This window comes from Osmerus mordax, chromosome 24 (genome assembly GCF_038355195.1).
Source record: "Osmerus mordax isolate fOsmMor3 chromosome 24, fOsmMor3.pri, whole genome shotgun sequence".
Lineage (NCBI taxonomy): Eukaryota > Metazoa > Chordata > Actinopteri > Osmeriformes > Osmeridae > Osmerus > Osmerus mordax.
This window is the reverse complement of record NC_090073.1, coordinates 2,795,949-2,815,016: the sequence shown is the minus strand read 5'-3', so window position 1 is coordinate 2,815,016 and position 19,068 is coordinate 2,795,949. Positions and strand designations below refer to the sequence as shown.

The following is a 19,068-nucleotide window of genomic DNA, read 5'->3' as shown; positions in this document are numbered from 1 at the left end:
ATGACAGCCTGCAAAATTGATCATATTACATACTTGACTCATTTATGTATATACGTTGTGGCGTCATGAGAAGAGCCGACTAGGGCAGGCAAGAGTGAGGCAGTGCAACAGGGTGGGACGGACAACGCTAACACAGGTTCCACAGCAAGATGGCACTTTATTTTCCATGAGCAGCCTACAAAAAATAAACTCAGGCAAGTTCCTCCTCCAAACTTCCACAGTCCAACAAAAATCCACAAAAGTTAAACAAAAAATACTTTCCCCTTCAACGCCGTCCTTCACTCACCAAACAGGGCTTGGGATTTAAACTGCTGCTCTCTGGTCCAATCTACCCAGCCATGTGCCCTCTGTCTCTCTGCTTTCTCTCCCTGCTCTTTCCCCTCCCCCCCTTTTCTAGTCCTAACTCAATTAGGTGGCTCACACATCTACACCTGTCCACTTGGTGAGGGATTCTTGGAGATGTAGTATGGGCCATTGCCACCATTTTGGGGTGTTGCCACCTCTCAGGTCGAGGTATGTAACACCCCTCTACTACCTGTCCCCTGGTGATGTCACAACATATACATAAGTAGAATATTTTAGTCCAATATGTCAAGATGTTATCTTCCATGTTTCTGTCTGTGTATTGAGGCAATAGCTCGTCACACAGCTCCCCTCCACTGCTGAGAAGGAAGAAGGACTTGTCTAATATTGGTGCTGAACATGAATCCTTCCACAAGTATCACTTGTGTTTTGTTCCAGTTCAGAAGTCAAGTTCATGATTCAAGCCTTTCCAGCCTGAGCCAACATTCAGAAAAAATTAATTTGCTGCTAGAATATTATATTAATATGCATATTCATATTACATTCATTTTCTTGTTAAATCATACACCTGAACTGTTTATACCGCATTGAAGAGAAGTACTAGGGCTTTCTATGATAGAAATATACGTATGATTATCTAATCATCCTTTATCAAGAAGATTTCACGCAGCAATTTTCCATCAGGACCAAAACCTCAACCAGTCCATCCACCACCTATTTTGCACAAGTAATTTTGCACTATGCTGCCCAATTCATATCATTTTGTATCTTATCTTGTACTTTATATTCTATATTTATATCTATTTTATATCTCATTGTTTAGCTCTTTAGTATATTGTTTAGCTTACTATTAGACTTTTTATTTTTGTAATCTTATTTATACATTCAACGTTTTATTTTATTTTTATTAAGATCCATATTTGTTTATTGTATGCACCTTCATGCCACAGTCAATTCTGTCTTTAAACTTACATGGCAATAAAAATAAATTCTGATTCTCATTATAAAACCAAGGTATGCAGACTACCATCGAATAATTATAAATCTACTCCTCACTGATGACAGAAAGCAACCTTGAGCAACCAACTTGAGAATAAATTATATTGTCTAAAATCAACTATACATAGACATTGTGCTATTATAACTTTATTATTGTCTCATGTAGAATATAAATACAGACCTCAGTGTCTCCAGTTTGCAGAGTGGATTCCCCAGTCCAGCAGAGAGCAGCTTCATGCCTGAATCCCCCAGGTTGTTGTTACTCAAGTCCAGCTCTGTAAGCTCTGAGGAGGGGAGAGCTGAGGCCAGCGCTTCACAGCACCGTTCTGAGAGGTTACAGTCATTCAGCCTACATGACATAAGGAGAACATGACACATCATCAGAGTCATAGTTCAAATAAGCAAATATCACATCACAGTATGTCCTAAATTATATCATTATTAAAATTGCTTTATACATACAGAGCAGTTTTGGAGTCTTTGATCACTGGCAGCAGCCTCAGAAGACCTTCCTCTGATCTGGAGTATATCTTCAGGTCAAACACGTCCATCTTCTCTTCTGAAGTCAGCAACACAAAGAACAGAGCTGACCTCTGTGTAGATGAGAGCTCCTCACTGGAGAGACTTCCTGAGCTCAGGTACTGTTGGATCTCCTCCACCAGAGAATGGTCATTCAGTTCATTCAGACAGTGGAACAGATTCATGCATCTCTCTGGAGAAGGATCCACTCTGATCTTCTTCTTGATGTACTTGACTGTTTCCTCATGGCTCTCTGTCTTGTTACTTTTCTGAGTCAGTAGGCCTCGTAAGTCAGACTGATTGGACTTCATTGAGAGGCCCAGGAGAAAGCGGAGGAAAAGGTCCAGGTTTCCATTCTTACTCTGCAAGGCCTTGTCCACAGCACTCTTGTAGAATCTGACTTCTGGTTTTTCTCTGAAAAGAGCCAAAAGTTTGCTGGAGCTGGAAACTGATGGAGTGTCAGACATCAGATTCTCATTGTTGTTGATGAATGAGAGACACACAAACACAGCAGCCAGAAACTCCTGAAAGCTCAGATGGACAAAGCAGAACACCTTCTCCTGGAAGACTTTACCATCCTGTCTGAAGATCTGTGTGAACACTCCTGAGTACACTGAGGCATCACGGACATCAATGCCACACTCTGTCAGGTCTTTCTCATAGAAAATCAGGTTGCCTTTGTCCAGCTGGTGAAAGGCCAGTTTTCCCAGTGACAGAATGCTCTTAATGCTCTCTTCATCCCAGTGTGGATCTGTCTCAGTTTTCCCATGATACTTCACTTTCTTCTGTTTGGTCTGTAACACCAGGAAGGCTGTGTACATCTCAGTCAGGGTCTTGGGCATCTTCTCTTTCTTCTCTGTTCTCAGCAGGTGCTCCAGGACTGTCACACACATTAGGGAGAAGACTGGAATGTGGCACATGATGTAGAGAGTCCTAGATGTCTTGATGTGTGAGATGATTCTCTTGGCCAGGATCTCATCACTGCATCTCTTCATGATGTACTCCTCCTTCTGATCATCATTGAACCCTCGTACCTCTGTCACCAGGTCAACACACTCAGAAGGGATCTGATTGGCTGCTGCAGGTCGAGTGGTGATCCAGATGAGAGCAGAGGGAAGCAGGTTTCCTTTGATCAGGTTGGTCAGCAGCACATCCACTGAGGTGCACTCTGTGACATCACACCAGGTCTTGTTCTTTTTGAAGGCTAAGGGCAGTCGACACTCATCCAGACCATCAAAGACAAACAGAACGTTGTACTTGTCATAGATGGAGATTCCTGATTGTCTGGTTTCTGAGAAGAAGTGATGGACAAGTTCCATCAGACTGAACTCTTCTCCATCCAACAGATTCAGCTCTCGAAACGGCAGAGGAAAGATGAACTGGATTTCCTGATTGGCTAGTCCCTCAGCCCAGTCCGTGATGAACTTCTGCACAGAGACAGTTTTTCCGATACCAGCAACTCCTTTTGTCAGAACAATTCTTATAGATGCGTCTCGTCCAGTTGAAGGTTTAAAGATGTTGTTGCATGTGATGGCTTTTTCTGTTTTTGCTGATTTCCTGGATGCTGTCTCAATCTGTCTCACCTCATGTTCTTTATTGATCTCTCCACTCTCACCCTCTGTGATGTAGAGATCTGTGTAGATCTTATTGAGAAGAGTTGGGTTTCCTTGTTTAGCTATGCCCTCAAACACAGTTTCAAACTTCTTCTTTAGTTCAGATTTGAGTTTCTGTCGACAAATCTCAGCACGCTCATCTGAACAGAAAACAAAACACACGTTAAGTGTGTGTTTTTGTTAAACGTAGTTTTGATTATTGACAGAGTATGAAAGTGTTTCCTCTACATTCAATTCCATTTTCAATTTCAAATCTATCTAAACTTATATGATCATTTATCAGGTACACAATAATGAAACAGTTTAGTATACTCACAGATTGTACAAGGTTATCGGAATACTTACACAACATTGGGCTACTCTGAATCTCATAACTTTCTTCATATATCTAACCTTCATCATAAACCATCAGTCGGTCAACTAAGACTAAATATGGAGTCTCTTACTTTCCTCCAGAGTGTCAGCCAGCTCCTTCTGGTTCATGTTCCTCAGGACGTGCAGTGTGATCTTCAGAGCTCCCTCTCTGGCACTGCTCTCCTGCTTCTGATATTCAGGGTCCACCACTTCCTGGTCCTCCCTCTGACTCTCTAAGCCTTCTGGGAAATCTGGACTCAGAATCCTCTTCATCCTTTTCAGCTCTTCCTTCACAAACCTGATGACAGTCTCCTCAAGCACCTGAAACGGAGAAGAAGGATATCAAATGAACAAGGAACTATCTACACAGTAGAACAACATTTTTATAATGATTGTCTTGTTTGTCATTTAGATTAAATGAAAACAAAATGACTCACTGTGAATATGGAGGACAAGTCCTCCTGGTGACTCTGGTCTGTCTCAGGCTTCTCCTGTTGATCTCTGAGGAGAAGAGATTACATTACATAAACACATGAACCACATGTAGAATGGCTAATGATCTACTAAAGAGTATATCATACAAAAACATGAGTGGTAAACTGAACTGTATCCACTTCTGTATACACACAGACATACTGTATAAGAGTGATACCATCACCACCAAGTAAACCATTGTGGTGGCGTAAGTTGCCTAATATTCCCAAGAAAAACCCAATACATTAATTCAACACAATGATTTATTTCCTTAAAACTATCTAGTTGTAGCACAGCATGGTAAGAAAGAGACTAGGAGATGACCTTAGACCCACATCCTTTTAAAAGAACCTGGTAAACAAGAGTCAGATTGATACCTCTAACTAAGGAACTAGAGCCCCATGGAATCTAAGCATGGAAAGGTTTCATGAGCAGAGATAGTCCAGGAATAGATTTGTGTATCAAAATGGAACAAATGATGGGGAGGTTAAGATCAGCTGTTGGTATTGCAGGGGGGGGGGGGGGGGGACATGTTAAGCAATATTTCAGTATAAATGACGTCTGTATTTTGACTCTGTGCCTTTCTGCCACCCTACAGTCAGCAGCTCTAACCCTGTGTTTTAGTAGGGATGTGATGAGGGATACTTTAGTATCTACAGACAGCAGCTCTAACCCTGTGTTTTAGTAGGGATGTGATGAGGGATACTTTAGTATCTACAGTCAGCAGCTCTAACCCTGTGTTTTAGTAGGGATGTGATGAAGGATACTTTAGTATCTACAGTCAGCAGCTCTAACCCTGTGTTTTAGTAGGGATGTGATGAGGGATACTTTAGTATCTACAGTCAGCAGCTCTAACCCTGTGTTTTAGTAGGGATGTTCCTTAGGCTTTCACTTCTAAAAACTTTCAAATTATAAATATTTCTTTGTTTGTTAATACATTTGTATTGGAGAGAAATCAAAAATGTTTTTACAATTGATTCTCAGAATTTCAACCAGACACTGAAGAATGACATCAGGGTCCACCTCGCACAGGGCTGCATGTTTGCTAGCAGCCTGCTTTAGACACTGCAGCACTCCTCCACCCAGGAGTTTAAGACCTTCTGGTCTCAAGCAGTCTAAGTGGGCTGAGCCCCGCCCGGTCTGTGCTCATACCAGGCCTGGTACCTGCAGGGCTTTGACTCTCATGCTGTCTGTGTGTGTGTGTGTGTGTGTGTGTGTGTGTGTGTGTGTGTGTGTGTGTGCATGGAGGTTATGACTAGGGTGACCAAACATCTGTGCATGTGTGTGTGTTTGTGTGAATGTGTGTGTAGGGAGAGGGAGGTTATGTTTGTCAGTCACTGATCTCTTTTTATTGCATGTAAAGCTATTATACAAAAACTCAGTATTGACATTATAGGTCAAGTATTTTAAAATTGAGAAGTTATAACTACCTGGTTAGTTTAGGACTGGTTTAACTGAAGGCTTCCACTAGGAGGAGATGTCTGTGTTCTAAGCTCACATTCAGGTTAGCTGAACTAGTTAGAGCTGGTGTTTGTGTCTACAGGAGAGTATCTCTCCAGGAGCAGGGTTGGAGTGTAAACCTACAGGATGGTATCTCTCAATAGCAGGGTTGGAATATAAACCTACAGGAGGGTATCTCTCCAGGAGCAGGGTTGGAGTGTAAACCTACAGGAGGGTATCTCTCAATAGCAGGGTTGGAATATAAACCTACAGGAGGGTATCTCTCCAGGAGCAGGGTTGGAATATAAACCTACAGGAGGGTATCTCTCCAGGAGCAGGGTTGGAATATAAACCTACAGGAGGGTATCTCTCCAGGAGCAGGGTTGGAGTGTAAACCTACAGGAGGGTATCTCTCCAGGAGCAGGGTTGGAGTGTAAACCTACAGGAGGGTATCTCCCAAGGAGCAGGGTTGTGACAAATATATGTTAAGTAACATTGTTTTGGTGATGTGGGCCTCACATGCACACACAGATGTGTGCTCCAGTTATGACCCTGTTCCAGTTAGGACCCTGCTCCAGTTAGGACCCTGCTCCAGTTAGGACCCTGCTCCAGTTATGACCCTGCCCCAGTTATGACCCTGCTCTAGTCTAACCCTAACCCTAGTTCTGCCACCAGAATTAAGAGTTTACTACAAGACTGTCTTCACAATCACAACTCCTAGCCCACAGTACCTGAGGAACGGTCTCTGGCTTGTTGTTTGTTGAGATTTTGACCGTTTTAAAGACTGAATAAACTTTTCAAACTCTGCTGAGCAGTGACCAGTTTTTGTACTTGGAATTTGGAGAAAACATGAATAAAAATATACAACAGCAGGTTGTGCTCTGACATGAATAAGAAATGCTGCATTGATTCATATGGGCCCAAATACATTTAAACACTATCATTATAATCACAAACAAACTATAAGACAAATACATTATAATATAGGAATGTTGAGTCCCAGTAGAGACAGCTTCTTCACACCATGTCACCTTCATCACATAACATTGAACACCATGAGAGGTCAGTACATACCCTTCCTCATTAGAAGGTCCTCCATCACTGAAATTGATAGGTCGATCCATCGACCTGGCACTCTTCATGGACACACAGCTGGGTACAGGTGAGGCTGGTCTCTGCTGTCTCATCCTGTCAAACACAACAAAGTGTCTTAAAAACATAAATCACTAAAGTAGACACCACAGACACAGCCATCATTTCAACAAACATTTGTTGCTAGAATCATTCATTAGTAGGGTCAGAACCAGGCTTGAATGTTGCTGTTCAATAGGACTGAGAGTCAGACAGGCAGGTTTCCTGACCTGTTGTTACTCTGTATCTCTCACTGTGAACCTTTACCACATGGTCTGTATGTCAGCCAGGCTGGCAGTCAGCAGCTCTAACCTGTGTTTTAGTAGGGATGTGATGAGGGATACTTTAGTATCTACAGTCAGCTGCTCTAACCCTGTGTTTTAGTAGGGATGTGATGAGGGATACTTTAGTATCTACAGTCAGCAGCTCTAACCCTGTGTTTTAGTAGAGATGTGATGAGGGATACTTTAGTATCTACAGTCAGCAGCTGTAACCCTGTGTTTTAGTAGAGATGTGATGAGGGATACTTTAGTATCTACAGACAGCACCTCTAACCCTGCGTTTTAGTAGGGATGTGATGAGGGATACTTTAGTATCTACAGTCAGCAGCTCTAACCCTGTGTTTTAGTAGGGATGTGATGAGGGATACTTTAGTATCTACAGTCAGCAGCTCTAACCCTGTGTTTTAGTAGAGATGTGATGAGGGATACTTTAGTATCTACAGTCAGCAGCTCTAACCCTGTGTTTTAGTATGGATGTGATGAGGGATACTTTAGTATCTACAGTCAGCAGCTCTAACCCTGTGTTTTAGTATGGATGTGATGAGGGATACTTTAGTATCTACAGTCAGCAGCTCTAACCTGTGTTTTAGTAGGGATGTGATGAGGGATACTTTAGTATCTACAGTCAGCAGCTCTAACCCTGTGTTTTAGTAGGGATGTGATGAGGGATACTTTAGTATCTACAGTCAGCAGCTCTAACCCTGTGTTTTAGTAGAGATGTGATGAGGGATACTTTAGTATCTACAGTCAGCAGCTCTAACCCTGTGTTTTAGTAGAGATGTGATGAGGGATACTTTAGTATCTACAGTCAGCAGCTCTAACCCTGTGTTTTAGTAGAGATGTGATGAGGGATACTTTAGTATCTACAGTCAGCAGCTCTAACCCTGTGTTTTAGTAGGGATGTTCCTTAGGCTTTCACTTCTAAAAACTTTTAAATTATAAATATTTCTTTGTTTGTTAATACATTTGTATTGGAGAGAAATTAAAAATGTTTTTACAATTGATTCTCAGAATTTCAACCAGACACTGAAGAATGACATCAGGGTCCACCTCACACAGGGCTGCATGTTTGCTAGCAGCCTGCTTTAGACACTGCAGCACTCCTCCACCCAGGAGTTTAAGACCTTCTGGTCTCAAGCAGTCTAAGTGGGCTGAGCCCCGCCCGATCTGTGCTCATACCAGGCCTGGTACCAGCAGGGCTTTGACTCTCATGCTGTCTGAACTAGTTAGAGCTGGTGTTTGTGTCTACAGGAGAGTATCTCTCCAGGAGCAGGGTTGGAGTGTAAACCTACAGGATGGTATCTCTCAATAGCGGAATATAAACCTACAGGATGGTATCTCTACAGGAGCAGGGTTGTGACACATATATGTAGAGCAACATTGTTTTGGTGATGTGGGCCTCACAGACACACACAGATGTGTGCTCCAGTTATGACCCTGCCCCAGTTATGACCCAGCCCCAGTTATGACCCTGCTCCAGTCATGACCCTGCCCCAGTCATAACCCTGCACCAGTTATGACCCTGCCCCAGTTATGACCCTGCTCCAGTTATGACCCTGCCTCAGTTATGACCCTGCACCAGTTATGACCCTGCTCCAGTTATGACCCTCCACCAGTCATGACCCTGCTCCAGTCATGACCCTGCTTCAGTTATGACCCTGCCTCAGTTATGACCCTGCACCAGTTATGACCCTGCCTCAGTTATGACCCTGCTCCAGTTATGACCCTGCCTCAGTTATGACCCTGCTCAAGTTATGACCCTGCCCCAGTCATGACCCTACCCCAGTTATGAGCCTGCCCCAGTCATGACCCTGCTCCAGTTATGACCCTGCCTCAGTTATGACCTTGCTCCAGTTATGACCCTGCCCCAGTTATGACCCTGCTCCAGTTATGACCCTGCCCCAGTTATGACCCTGCTCCAGTTATGACCCTGCTCCAGTTATGACCCTGCCTCAGTTATGACCCTGCCTCAGTTATGACCCTGCCCCAGTTATGACCCTGCTCCAGTTATGACCCTCCACCAGTCATGACCCTGCTCCAGTTATGACCCTGCCCCAGTTTTGATCCTGCTCCAGACATAACCCTGCTCCAGTTATAACCCTGCCTCAGTTATGACCAGTTTTTGTACTTGGAATTTGGAGAAAACACAAATACACAACAGCAGGTTGTGCTCTGACATGAATAAGAAATGCTGCATTGATTCATATGGGCCCAAATACATTTAAACACTATCATTATAATCACAAACAAACTATAAGACAAATACATTATAATATAGGAATGTTGAGTCCCAGTAGAGACAGCTTCTTCACACCATGTCACCTTCATCACATAACATTGAACACCATGAGAGGTCAGTACATACCCTTCCTCATTAGAAGGTCCTCCATCACTGAAATTGATAGGTCGATCCATCGACCTGGCACTCTTCATGGACACACAGCTGGGTACAGGTGAGGCTGGTCTCTGCTGTCTCATCCTGTCAAACACAACAAAGTGTCTTAAAAACATAAATCACTAAAGTAGACACCACAGACACAGCCATCATTTCAACAAACATTTGTTGCTAGAATCATTCATTAGTAGGGTCAGAACCAGGCTTGAATGTTGCTGTTCAATAGGACTGAGAGTCAGACAGGCAGGTTTCCTGACCTGTTGTTACTCTGTATCTCTCACTGTGAACCTTTACCACATGGTCTGTATGTCAGCCAGGCTGGCAGTCAGCAGCTCTAACCTGTGTTTTAGTAGGGATGTGATGAGGGATACTTTAGTATCTACAGTCAGCTGCTCTAACCCTGTGTTTTAGTAGGGATGTGATGAGGGATACTTTAGTATCTACAGTCAGCAGCTCTAACCCTGTGTTTTAGTAGAGATGTGATGAGGGATACTTTAGTATCTACAGTCAGCAGCTGTAACCCTGTGTTTTAGTAGAGATGTGATGAGGGATACTTTAGTATCTACAGACAGCACCTCTAACCCTGCGTTTTAGTAGGGATGTGATGAGGGATACTTTAGTATCTACAGTCAGCAGCTCTAACCCTGTGTTTTAGTAGGGATGTGATGAGGGATACTTTAGTATCTACAGTCAGCAGCTCTAACCCTGTGTTTTAGTAGAGATGTGATGAGGGATACTTTAGTATCTACAGTCAGCAGCTCTAACCCTGTGTTTTAGTATGGATGTGATGAGGGATACTTTAGTATCTACAGTCAGCAGCTCTAACCCTGTGTTTTAGTATGGATGTGATGAGGGATACTTTAGTATCTACAGTCAGCAGCTCTAACCTGTGTTTTAGTAGGGATGTGATGAGGGATACTTTAGTATCTACAGTCAGCAGCTCTAACCCTGTGTTTTAGTATGGATGTGATGAGGGATACTTTAGTATCTACAGACAGCAGCTCTAACCCTGTGTTTTAGTAGGGATGTGATGAGGGATACTTTAGTATCTACAGTCAGCAGCTCTAACCCTGTGTTTTAGTAGAGATGTGATGAGGGATACTTTAGTATCTACAGTCAGCAGCTCTAACCCTGTGTTTTAGTAGAGATGTGATGAGGGATACTTTAGTATCTACAGTCAGCAGCTCTAACCCTGTGTTTTAGTAGAGATGTGATGAGGGATACTTTAGTATCTACAGTCAGCAGCTCTAACCCTGTGTTTTAGTAGGGATGTTCCTTAGGCTTTCACTTCTAAAAACTTTTAAATTATAAATATTTCTTTGTTTGTTAATACATTTGTATTGGAGAGAAATTAAAAATGTTTTTACAATTGATTCTCAGAATTTCAACCAGACACTGAAGAATGACATCAGGGTCCACCTCACACAGGGCTGCATGTTTGCTAGCAGCCAGCTTTAGACACTGCAGCACTCCTCCACCCAGGAGTTTAAGACCTTCTGGTCTCAAGCACTCTAAGTGGGCTGAGCCCCGCCCGATCTGTGCTCATACCAGGCCTGGTACCGGCAGGGCTTTGACTCTCATGCTGTCTGAACTAGTTAGAGCTGGTGTTTGTGTCTACAGGAGAGTATCTCTCCAGGAGCAGGGTTGGAGTGTAAACCTACAGGATGGTATCTCTCAATAGCGGAATATAAACCTACAGGATGGTATCTCTACAGGAGCAGGGTTGTGACACATATATGTAGAGCAACATTGTTTTGGTGATGTGGGCCTCACAGACACACACAGATGTGTGCTCCAGTTATGACCCTGCCCCAGTTATGACCCAGCCCCAGTTATGACCCTGCTCCAGTCATGACCCTGCCCCAGTCATAACCCTGCACCAGTTATGACCCTGCCCCAGTTATGACCCTGCTCCAGTTATGACCCTGCTCCAGTTATGACCCTGCTTCAGTTATGACCCTGCCTCAGTTATGACCCTGCTCCAGTTATGACCCTGCCTCAGTTATGACCCTGCTCAAGTTATGACCCTGCCCCAGTCATGACCCTACCCCAGTTATGAGCCTGCCCCAGTCATGACCCTGCTCCAGTTATGACCCTGCCTCAGTTATGACCTTGCTCCAGTTATGACCCTGCCCCAGTTATGACCCTGCTCCAGTTATGACCCTGCCCCAGTTATGACCCTGCTCCAGTTATGACCCTGCTCCAGTTATGACCCTGCCTCAGTTATGACCCTGCCTCAGTTATGACCCTGCCCCAGTTATGACCCTGCTCCAGTTATGACCCTCCACCAGTCATGACCCTGCTCCAGTTATGACCCTGCCCCAGTTTTGATCCTGCTCCAGACATAACCCTGCTCCAGTTATAACCCTGCCTCAGTTATGACCAGTTTTTGTACTTGGAATTTGGAGAAAACACAAATACACAACAGCAGGTTGTGCTCTGACATGAATAAGAAATGCTGCATTGATTCATATGGGCCCAAATACATTTAAACACTATCATTATAATCACAAACAAACTATAAGACAAATACATTATAATATAGGAATGTTGAGTCCCAGTAGAGACAGCTTCTTCACACCATGTCACCTTCATCACATAACATTGAACACCATGAGAGGTCAGTACATACCCTTCCTCATTAGAAGGTCCTCCATCACTGAAATTGATAGGTCGATCCATCGACCTGGCACTCTTCATGGACACACAGCTGGGTACAGGTGAGGCTGGTCTCTGCTGTCTCATCCTGTCAAACACAACAAAGTGTCTTAAAAACATAAATCACTAAAGTAGACACCACAGACACAGCCATCATTTCAACAAACATTTGTTGCTAGAATCATTCATTAGTAGGGTCAGAACCAGGCTTGAATGTTGCTGTTCAATAGGACTGAGAGTCAGACAGGCAGGTTTCCTGACCTGTTGTTACTCTGTATCTCTCACTGTGAACCTTTACCACATGGTCTGTATGTCAGCCAGGCTGGCAGTCAGCAGCTCTAACCTGTGTTTTAGTAGGGATGTGATGAGGGATACTTTAGTATCTACAGTCAGCTGCTCTAACCCTGTGTTTTAGTAGGGATGTGATGAGGGATACTTTAGTATCTACAGTCAGCAGCTCTAACCCTGTGTTTTAGTAGAGATGTGATGAGGGATACTTTAGTATCTACAGTCAGCAGCTGTAACCCTGTGTTTTAGTAGAGATGTGATGAGGGATACTTTAGTATCTACAGACAGCACCTCTAACCCTGCGTTTTAGTAGGGATGTGATGAGGGATACTTTAGTATCTACAGTCAGCAGCTCTAACCCTGTGTTTTAGTAGGGATGTGATGAGGGATACTTTAGTATCTACAGTCAGCAGCTCTAACCCTGTGTTTTAGTAGAGATGTGATGAGGGATACTTTAGTATCTACAGTCAGCAGCTCTAACCCTGTGTTTTAGTATGGATGTGATGAGGGATACTTTAGTATCTACAGTCAGCAGCTCTAACCCTGTGTTTTAGTATGGATGTGATGAGGGATACTTTAGTATCTACAGTCAGCAGCTCTAACCTGTGTTTTAGTAGGGATGTGATGAGGGATACTTTAGTATCTACAGTCAGCAGCTCTAACCCTGTGTTTTAGTAGGGATGTGATGAGGGATACTTTAGTATCTACAGTCAGCAGCTCTAACCCTGTGTTTTAGTAGAGATGTGATGAGGGATACTTTAGTATCTACAGTCAGCAGCTCTAACCCTGTGTTTTAGTAGAGATGTGATGAGGGATACTTTAGTATCTACAGTCAGCAGCTCTAACCCTGTGTTTTAGTAGAGATGTGATGAGGGATACTTTAGTATCTACAGTCAGCAGCTCTAACCCTGTGTTTTAGTAGGGATGTTCCTTAGGCTTTCACTTCTAAAAACTTTTAAATTATAAATATTTCTTTGTTTGTTAATACATTTGTATTGGAGAGAAATTAAAAATGTTTTTACAATTGATTCTCAGAATTTCAACCAGACACTGAAGAATGACATCAGGGTCCACCTCACACAGGGCTGCATGTTTGCTAGCAGCCTGCTTTAGACACTGCAGCACTCCTCCACCCAGGAGTTTAAGACCTTCTGGTCTCAAGCAGTCTAAGTGGGCTGAGCCCCGCCCGATCTGTGCTCATACCAGGCCTGGTACCGGCAGGGCTTTGACTCTCATGCTGTCTGAACTAGTTAGAGCTGGTGTTTGTGTCTACAGGAGAGTATCTCTCCAGGAGCAGGGTTGGAGTGTAAACCTACAGGATGGTATCTCTCAATAGCGGAATATAAACCTACAGGATGGTATCTCTACAGGAGCAGGGTTGTGACACATATATGTAGAGCAACATTGTTTTGGTGATGTGGGCCTCACAGACACACACAGATGTGTGCTCCAGTTATGACCCTGCCCCAGTTATGACCCAGCCCCAGTTATGACCCTGCTCCAGTCATGACCCTGCCCCAGTCATAACCCTGCACCAGTTATGACCCTGCCCCAGTTATGACCCTGCTCCAGTTATGACCCTGCCTCAGTTATGACCCTGCACCAGTTATGACCCTGCTCCAGTTATGACCCTCCACCAGTCATGACCCTGCTCCAGTCATGACCCTGCTTCAGTTATGACCCTGCCTCAGTTATGACCCTGCACCAGTTATGACCCTGCCTCAGTTATGACCCTGCTCCAGTTATGACCCTGCCTCAGTTATGACCCTGCTCAAGTTATGACCCTGCCCCAGTCATGACCCTACCCCAGTTATGAGCCTGCCCCAGTCATGACCCTGCTCCAGTTATGACCCTGCCTCAGTTATGACCTTGCTCCAGTTATGACCCTGCCCCAGTTATGACCCTGCTCCAGTTATGACCCTGCCCCAGTTATGACCCTGCTCCAGTTATGACCCTGCTCCAGTTATGACCCTGCCTCAGTTATGACCCTGCCTCAGTTATGACCCTGCCCCAGTTATGACCCTGCTCCAGTTATGACCCTCCACCAGTCATGACCCTGCTCCAGTTATGACCCTCCACCAGTCATGACCCTGCTCCAGTTATGACCCTGCCCCAGTTTTGATCCTGCTCCAGACATAACCCTGCTCCAGTTATAACCCTGCCTCAGTTATGACCAGTTTTTGTACTTGGAATTTGGAGAAAACACAAATACACAACAGCAGGTTGTGCTCTGACATGAATAAGAAATGCTGCATTGATTCATATGGGCCCAAATACATTTAAACACTATCATTATAATCACAAACAAACTATAAGACAAATACATTATAATATAGGAATGTTGAGTCCCAGTAGAGACAGCTTCTTCACACCATGTCACCTTCATCACATAACATTGAACACCATGAGAGGTCAGTACATACCCTTCCTCATTAGAAGGTCCTCCATCACTGAAATTGATAGGTCGATCCATCGACCTGGCACTCTTCATGGACACACAGCTGGGTACAGGTGAGGCTGGTCTCTGCTGTCTCATCCTGTCAAACACAACAAAGTGTCTTAAAAACATAAATCACTAAAGTAGACACCACAGACACAGCCATCATTTCAACAAACATTTGTTGCTAGAATCATTCATTAGTAGGGTCAGAACCAGGCTTGAATGTTGCTGTTCAATAGGACTGAGAGTCAGACAGGCAGGTTTCCTGACCTGTTGTTACTCTGTATCTCTCACTGTGAACCTTTACCACATGGTCTGTATGTCAGCCAGGCTGGCAGTCAGCAGCTCTAACCTGTGTTTTAGTAGGGATGTGATGAGGGATACTTTAGTATCTACAGTCAGCTGCTCTAACCCTGTGTTTTAGTAGGGATGTGATGAGGGATACTTTAGTATCTACAGTCAGCAGCTCTAACCCTGTGTTTTAGTATGGATGTGATGAGGGATACTTTAGTATCTACAGTCAGCAGCTCTAACCCTGTGTTTTAGTAGAGATGTGATGAGGGATACTTTAGTATCTACAGTCAGCAGCTGTAACCCTGTGTTTTAGTAGAGATGTGATGAGGGATACTTTAGTATCTACAGACAGCACCTCTAACCCTGCGTTTTAGTAGGGATGTGATGAGGGATACTTTAGTATCTACAGTCAGCAGCTCTAACCCTGTGTTTTAGTAGGGATGTGATGAGGGATACTTTAGTATCTACAGTCAGCAGCTCTAACCCTGTGTTTTAGTAGAGATGTGATGAGGGATACTTTAGTATCTACAGTCAGCAGCTCTAACCCTGTGTTTTAGTATGGATGTGATGAGGGATACTTTAGTATCTACAGTCAGCAGCTCTAACCCTGTGTTTTAGTATGGATGTGATGAGGGATACTTTAGTATCTACAGTCAGCAGCTCTAACCTGTGTTTTAGTAGGGATGTGATGAGGGATACTTTAGTATCTACAGTCAGCAGCTCTAACCCTGTGTTTTAGTAGGGATGTGATGAGGGATACTTTAGTATCTACAGTCAGCAGCTCTAACCCTGTGTTTTAGTAGAGATGTGATGAGGGATACTTTAGTATCTACAGTCAGCAGCTCTAACCCTGTGTTTTAGTAGAGATGTGATGAGGGATACTTTAGTATCTACAGTCAGCAGCTCTAACCCTGTGTTTTAGTAGGGATGTGATGAGGGATACTTTAGTATCTACAGTCAGCAGCTCTAACCCTGTGTTTTAGTAGGGATGTTCCTTAGGCTTTCACTTCTAAAAACTTTTAAATTATAAATATTTCTTTGTTTGTTAATACATTTGTATTGGAGAGAAATTAAAAATGTTTTTACAATTGATTCTCAGAATTTCAACCAGACACTGAAGAATGACATCAGGGTCCACCTCACACAGGGCTGCATGTTTGCTAGCAGCCAGCTTTAGACACTGCAGCACTCCTCCACCCAGGAGTTTAAGACCTTCTGGTCTCAAGCACTCTAAGTGGGCTGAGCCCCGCCCGATCTGTGCTCATACCAGGCCTGGTACCGGCAGGGCTTTGACTCTCATGCTGTCTGAACTAGTTAGAGCTGGTGTTTGTGTCTACAGGAGAGTATCTCTCCAGGAGCAGGGTTGGAGTGTAAACCTACAGGATGGTATCTCTCAATAGCGGAATATAAACCTACAGGATGGTATCTCTACAGGAGCAGGGTTGTGACACATATATGTAGAGCAACATTGTTTTGGTGATGTGGGCCTCACAGACACACACAGATGTGTGCTCCAGTTATGACCCTGCCCCAGTTATGACCCAGCCCCAGTTATGACCCTGCTCCAGTCATGACCCTGCCCCAGTCATAACCCTGCACCAGTTATGACCCTGCCCCAGTTATGACCCTGCTCCAGTTATGACCCTGCCTCAGTTATGACCCTGCACCAGTTATGACCCTGCTCCAGTTATGACCCTCCACCAGTCATGACCCTGCTCCAGTCATGACCCTGCTCCAGTTATGACACTGCCTCAGTCATAACCCTGCACCAGTTATGACCCTGCCCCAGTTATGACCCTGCTCCAGTTATGACCCTGCCTCAGTTATGACCCTGCTCCAGTTATGACCCTGCCTCAGTTATGACCCTGCTCAAGTTATGACCCTGCCCCAGTCATGACCCTACCCCAGTTATGAGCCTGCCCCAGTTATGACCCTGCCTCAGTTATGACCTTGCTCCAGTTATGACCCTGCCCCAGTTATGACCCTGCTCCAGTTATGACCCTGCCCCAGTTATGACCCTGCTCCAGTTATGACCCTGCTCCAGTTATGACCCTGCCTCAGTTATGACCCTGCCCCAGTTATGACCCTGCTCCAGTTATGACCCTCCACCAGTCATGACCCTGCTCCAGTTATGACCCTGCCCCAGTTTTGATCCTGCTCCAGACATAACCCTGCTCCAGTTATAACCCTGCCTCAGTTATGACCAGTTTTTGTACTTGGAATTTGGAGAAAACACAAATACACAACAGCAGGTTGTGCTCTGACATGAATAAGAAATGCTGCATTGATTCATATGGGCCCAAATACATTTAAACACTATCATTATAATCACAAACAAACTATAAGACAAATACATTATAATATAGGAATGTTGAGTCCCAGTAGAGACAGCTTCTTCACACCATGTCACCTTCATCACATAACATTGAACACCATGAGAGGTCAGTACATACCCTTCCTCATTAGAAGGTCCTCCATCACTGAAATTGATAGGTCGATCCATCGACCTGGCACTCTTCATGGACACACAGCTGGGTACAGGTGAGGCTGGTCTCTGCTGTCTCATCCTGTCAAACACAACAAAGTGTCTTAAAAACATAAATCACTAAAGTAGACACCACAGACACAGCCATCATTTCAACAAACATTTGTTGCTAGAATCATTCATTAGTAGGGTCAGAACCAGGCTTGAATGTTGCTGTTCAATAGGACTGAGAGTCAGACAGGCAGGTTTCCTGACCTGTTGTTACTCTGTATCTCTCACTGTGAACCTTTACCACATGGTCTGTATGTCAGCCAGGCTGGCAGTCAGCAGCTCTAACCTGTGTTTTAGTAGGGATGTGATGAGGGATACTTTAGTATCTACAGTCAGCTGCTCTAACCCTGTGTTTTAGTAGGGATGTGATGAGGGATACTTTAGTATCTACAGACAGCACCTCTAACCCTGCGTTTTAGTAGGGATGTGATGAGGGATACTTTAGTATCTACAGTCAGCAGCTCTAACCCTGTGTTTTAGTAGGGATGTGATGAGGGATACTTTAGTATCTACAGTCAGCAGCTCTAACCCTGTGTTTTAGTAGAGATGTGATGAGGGATACTTTAGTATCTACAGTCAGCAGCTCTAACCCTGTGTTTTAGTAGAGATGTGATGAGGGATACTTTAGTATCTACAGACAGCACCTCTAACCCTGCGTTTTAGTAGGGATGTGATGAGGGATACTTTAGTATCTACAGTCAGCAGCTCTAACCCTGTGTTTTAGTAGGGATGTGATGAGGGATACTTTAGTATCTACAGTCAGCAGCTCTAACCCTGTGTTTTAGTAGGGATGTGATGAGGGATACTTTAGTATCTACAGTCAGCAGCTCTAACCCTGTGTTTTAGTAGGGATGTGATGACGGATACTTTAGTATCTACAGTCAGCAGCTCTAACCCTGTGTTTTAGTAGGGATGTGATGAGGGATACTTTAGTATCTACAGTCAGCAGCTCTAACCCTGTGTTTTAGTAGAGATGTGATGAGGGATACTTTAGTATCTACAGTCAGCAGCTCTAACCCTGTGTTTTAGTATGGATGTGATGAGGGATACTTTAGTATCTACAGTCAGCAGCTCTAACCCTGTGTTTTAGTATGGATGTGATGAGGGATACTTTAGTATCTACAGTCAGCAGCTCTAACCCTGTGTTTTAGTATGGATGTGATGAGGGATACTTTAGTATCTACAGTCAGCAGCTCTAACCTGTGTTTTAGTAGGGATGTGATGAGGGATACTTTAGTATCTACAGTCAGCAGCTCTAACCCTGTGTTTTAGTAGGGATGTGATGAGGGATACTTTAGTATCTACAGTCAGCAGCTCTAACCCTGTGTTTTAGTAGGGATGTG

At 44.0% G+C, this 19,068-nt stretch overlaps 1 protein-coding gene across 6 annotated transcripts in view; it reads right to left on the bottom strand.

Moving 5' to 3' along the window:
* The window catches only part of LOC136933033 (NACHT, LRR and PYD domains-containing protein 12-like), a 561,343-nt gene that overhangs the window by 78,476 nt on the left and 463,799 nt on the right, over window positions 1–19,068 (bottom strand). For 5 of the 6 annotated variants that reach the window (XM_067228390.1, XM_067228387.1, XM_067228386.1 and 2 more), the window contains exon 17: window positions 1,484–1,651. The exons of the other annotated variant lie outside the window; for it this stretch is intronic. In XM_067228390.1, the coding sequence (XP_067084491.1) occupies window positions 1,484–1,651 (168 nt within the window). The remainder of the gene's footprint in view (window positions 1–1,483; window positions 1,652–19,068) is intronic. 6 annotated transcript variants of the gene reach the window in all.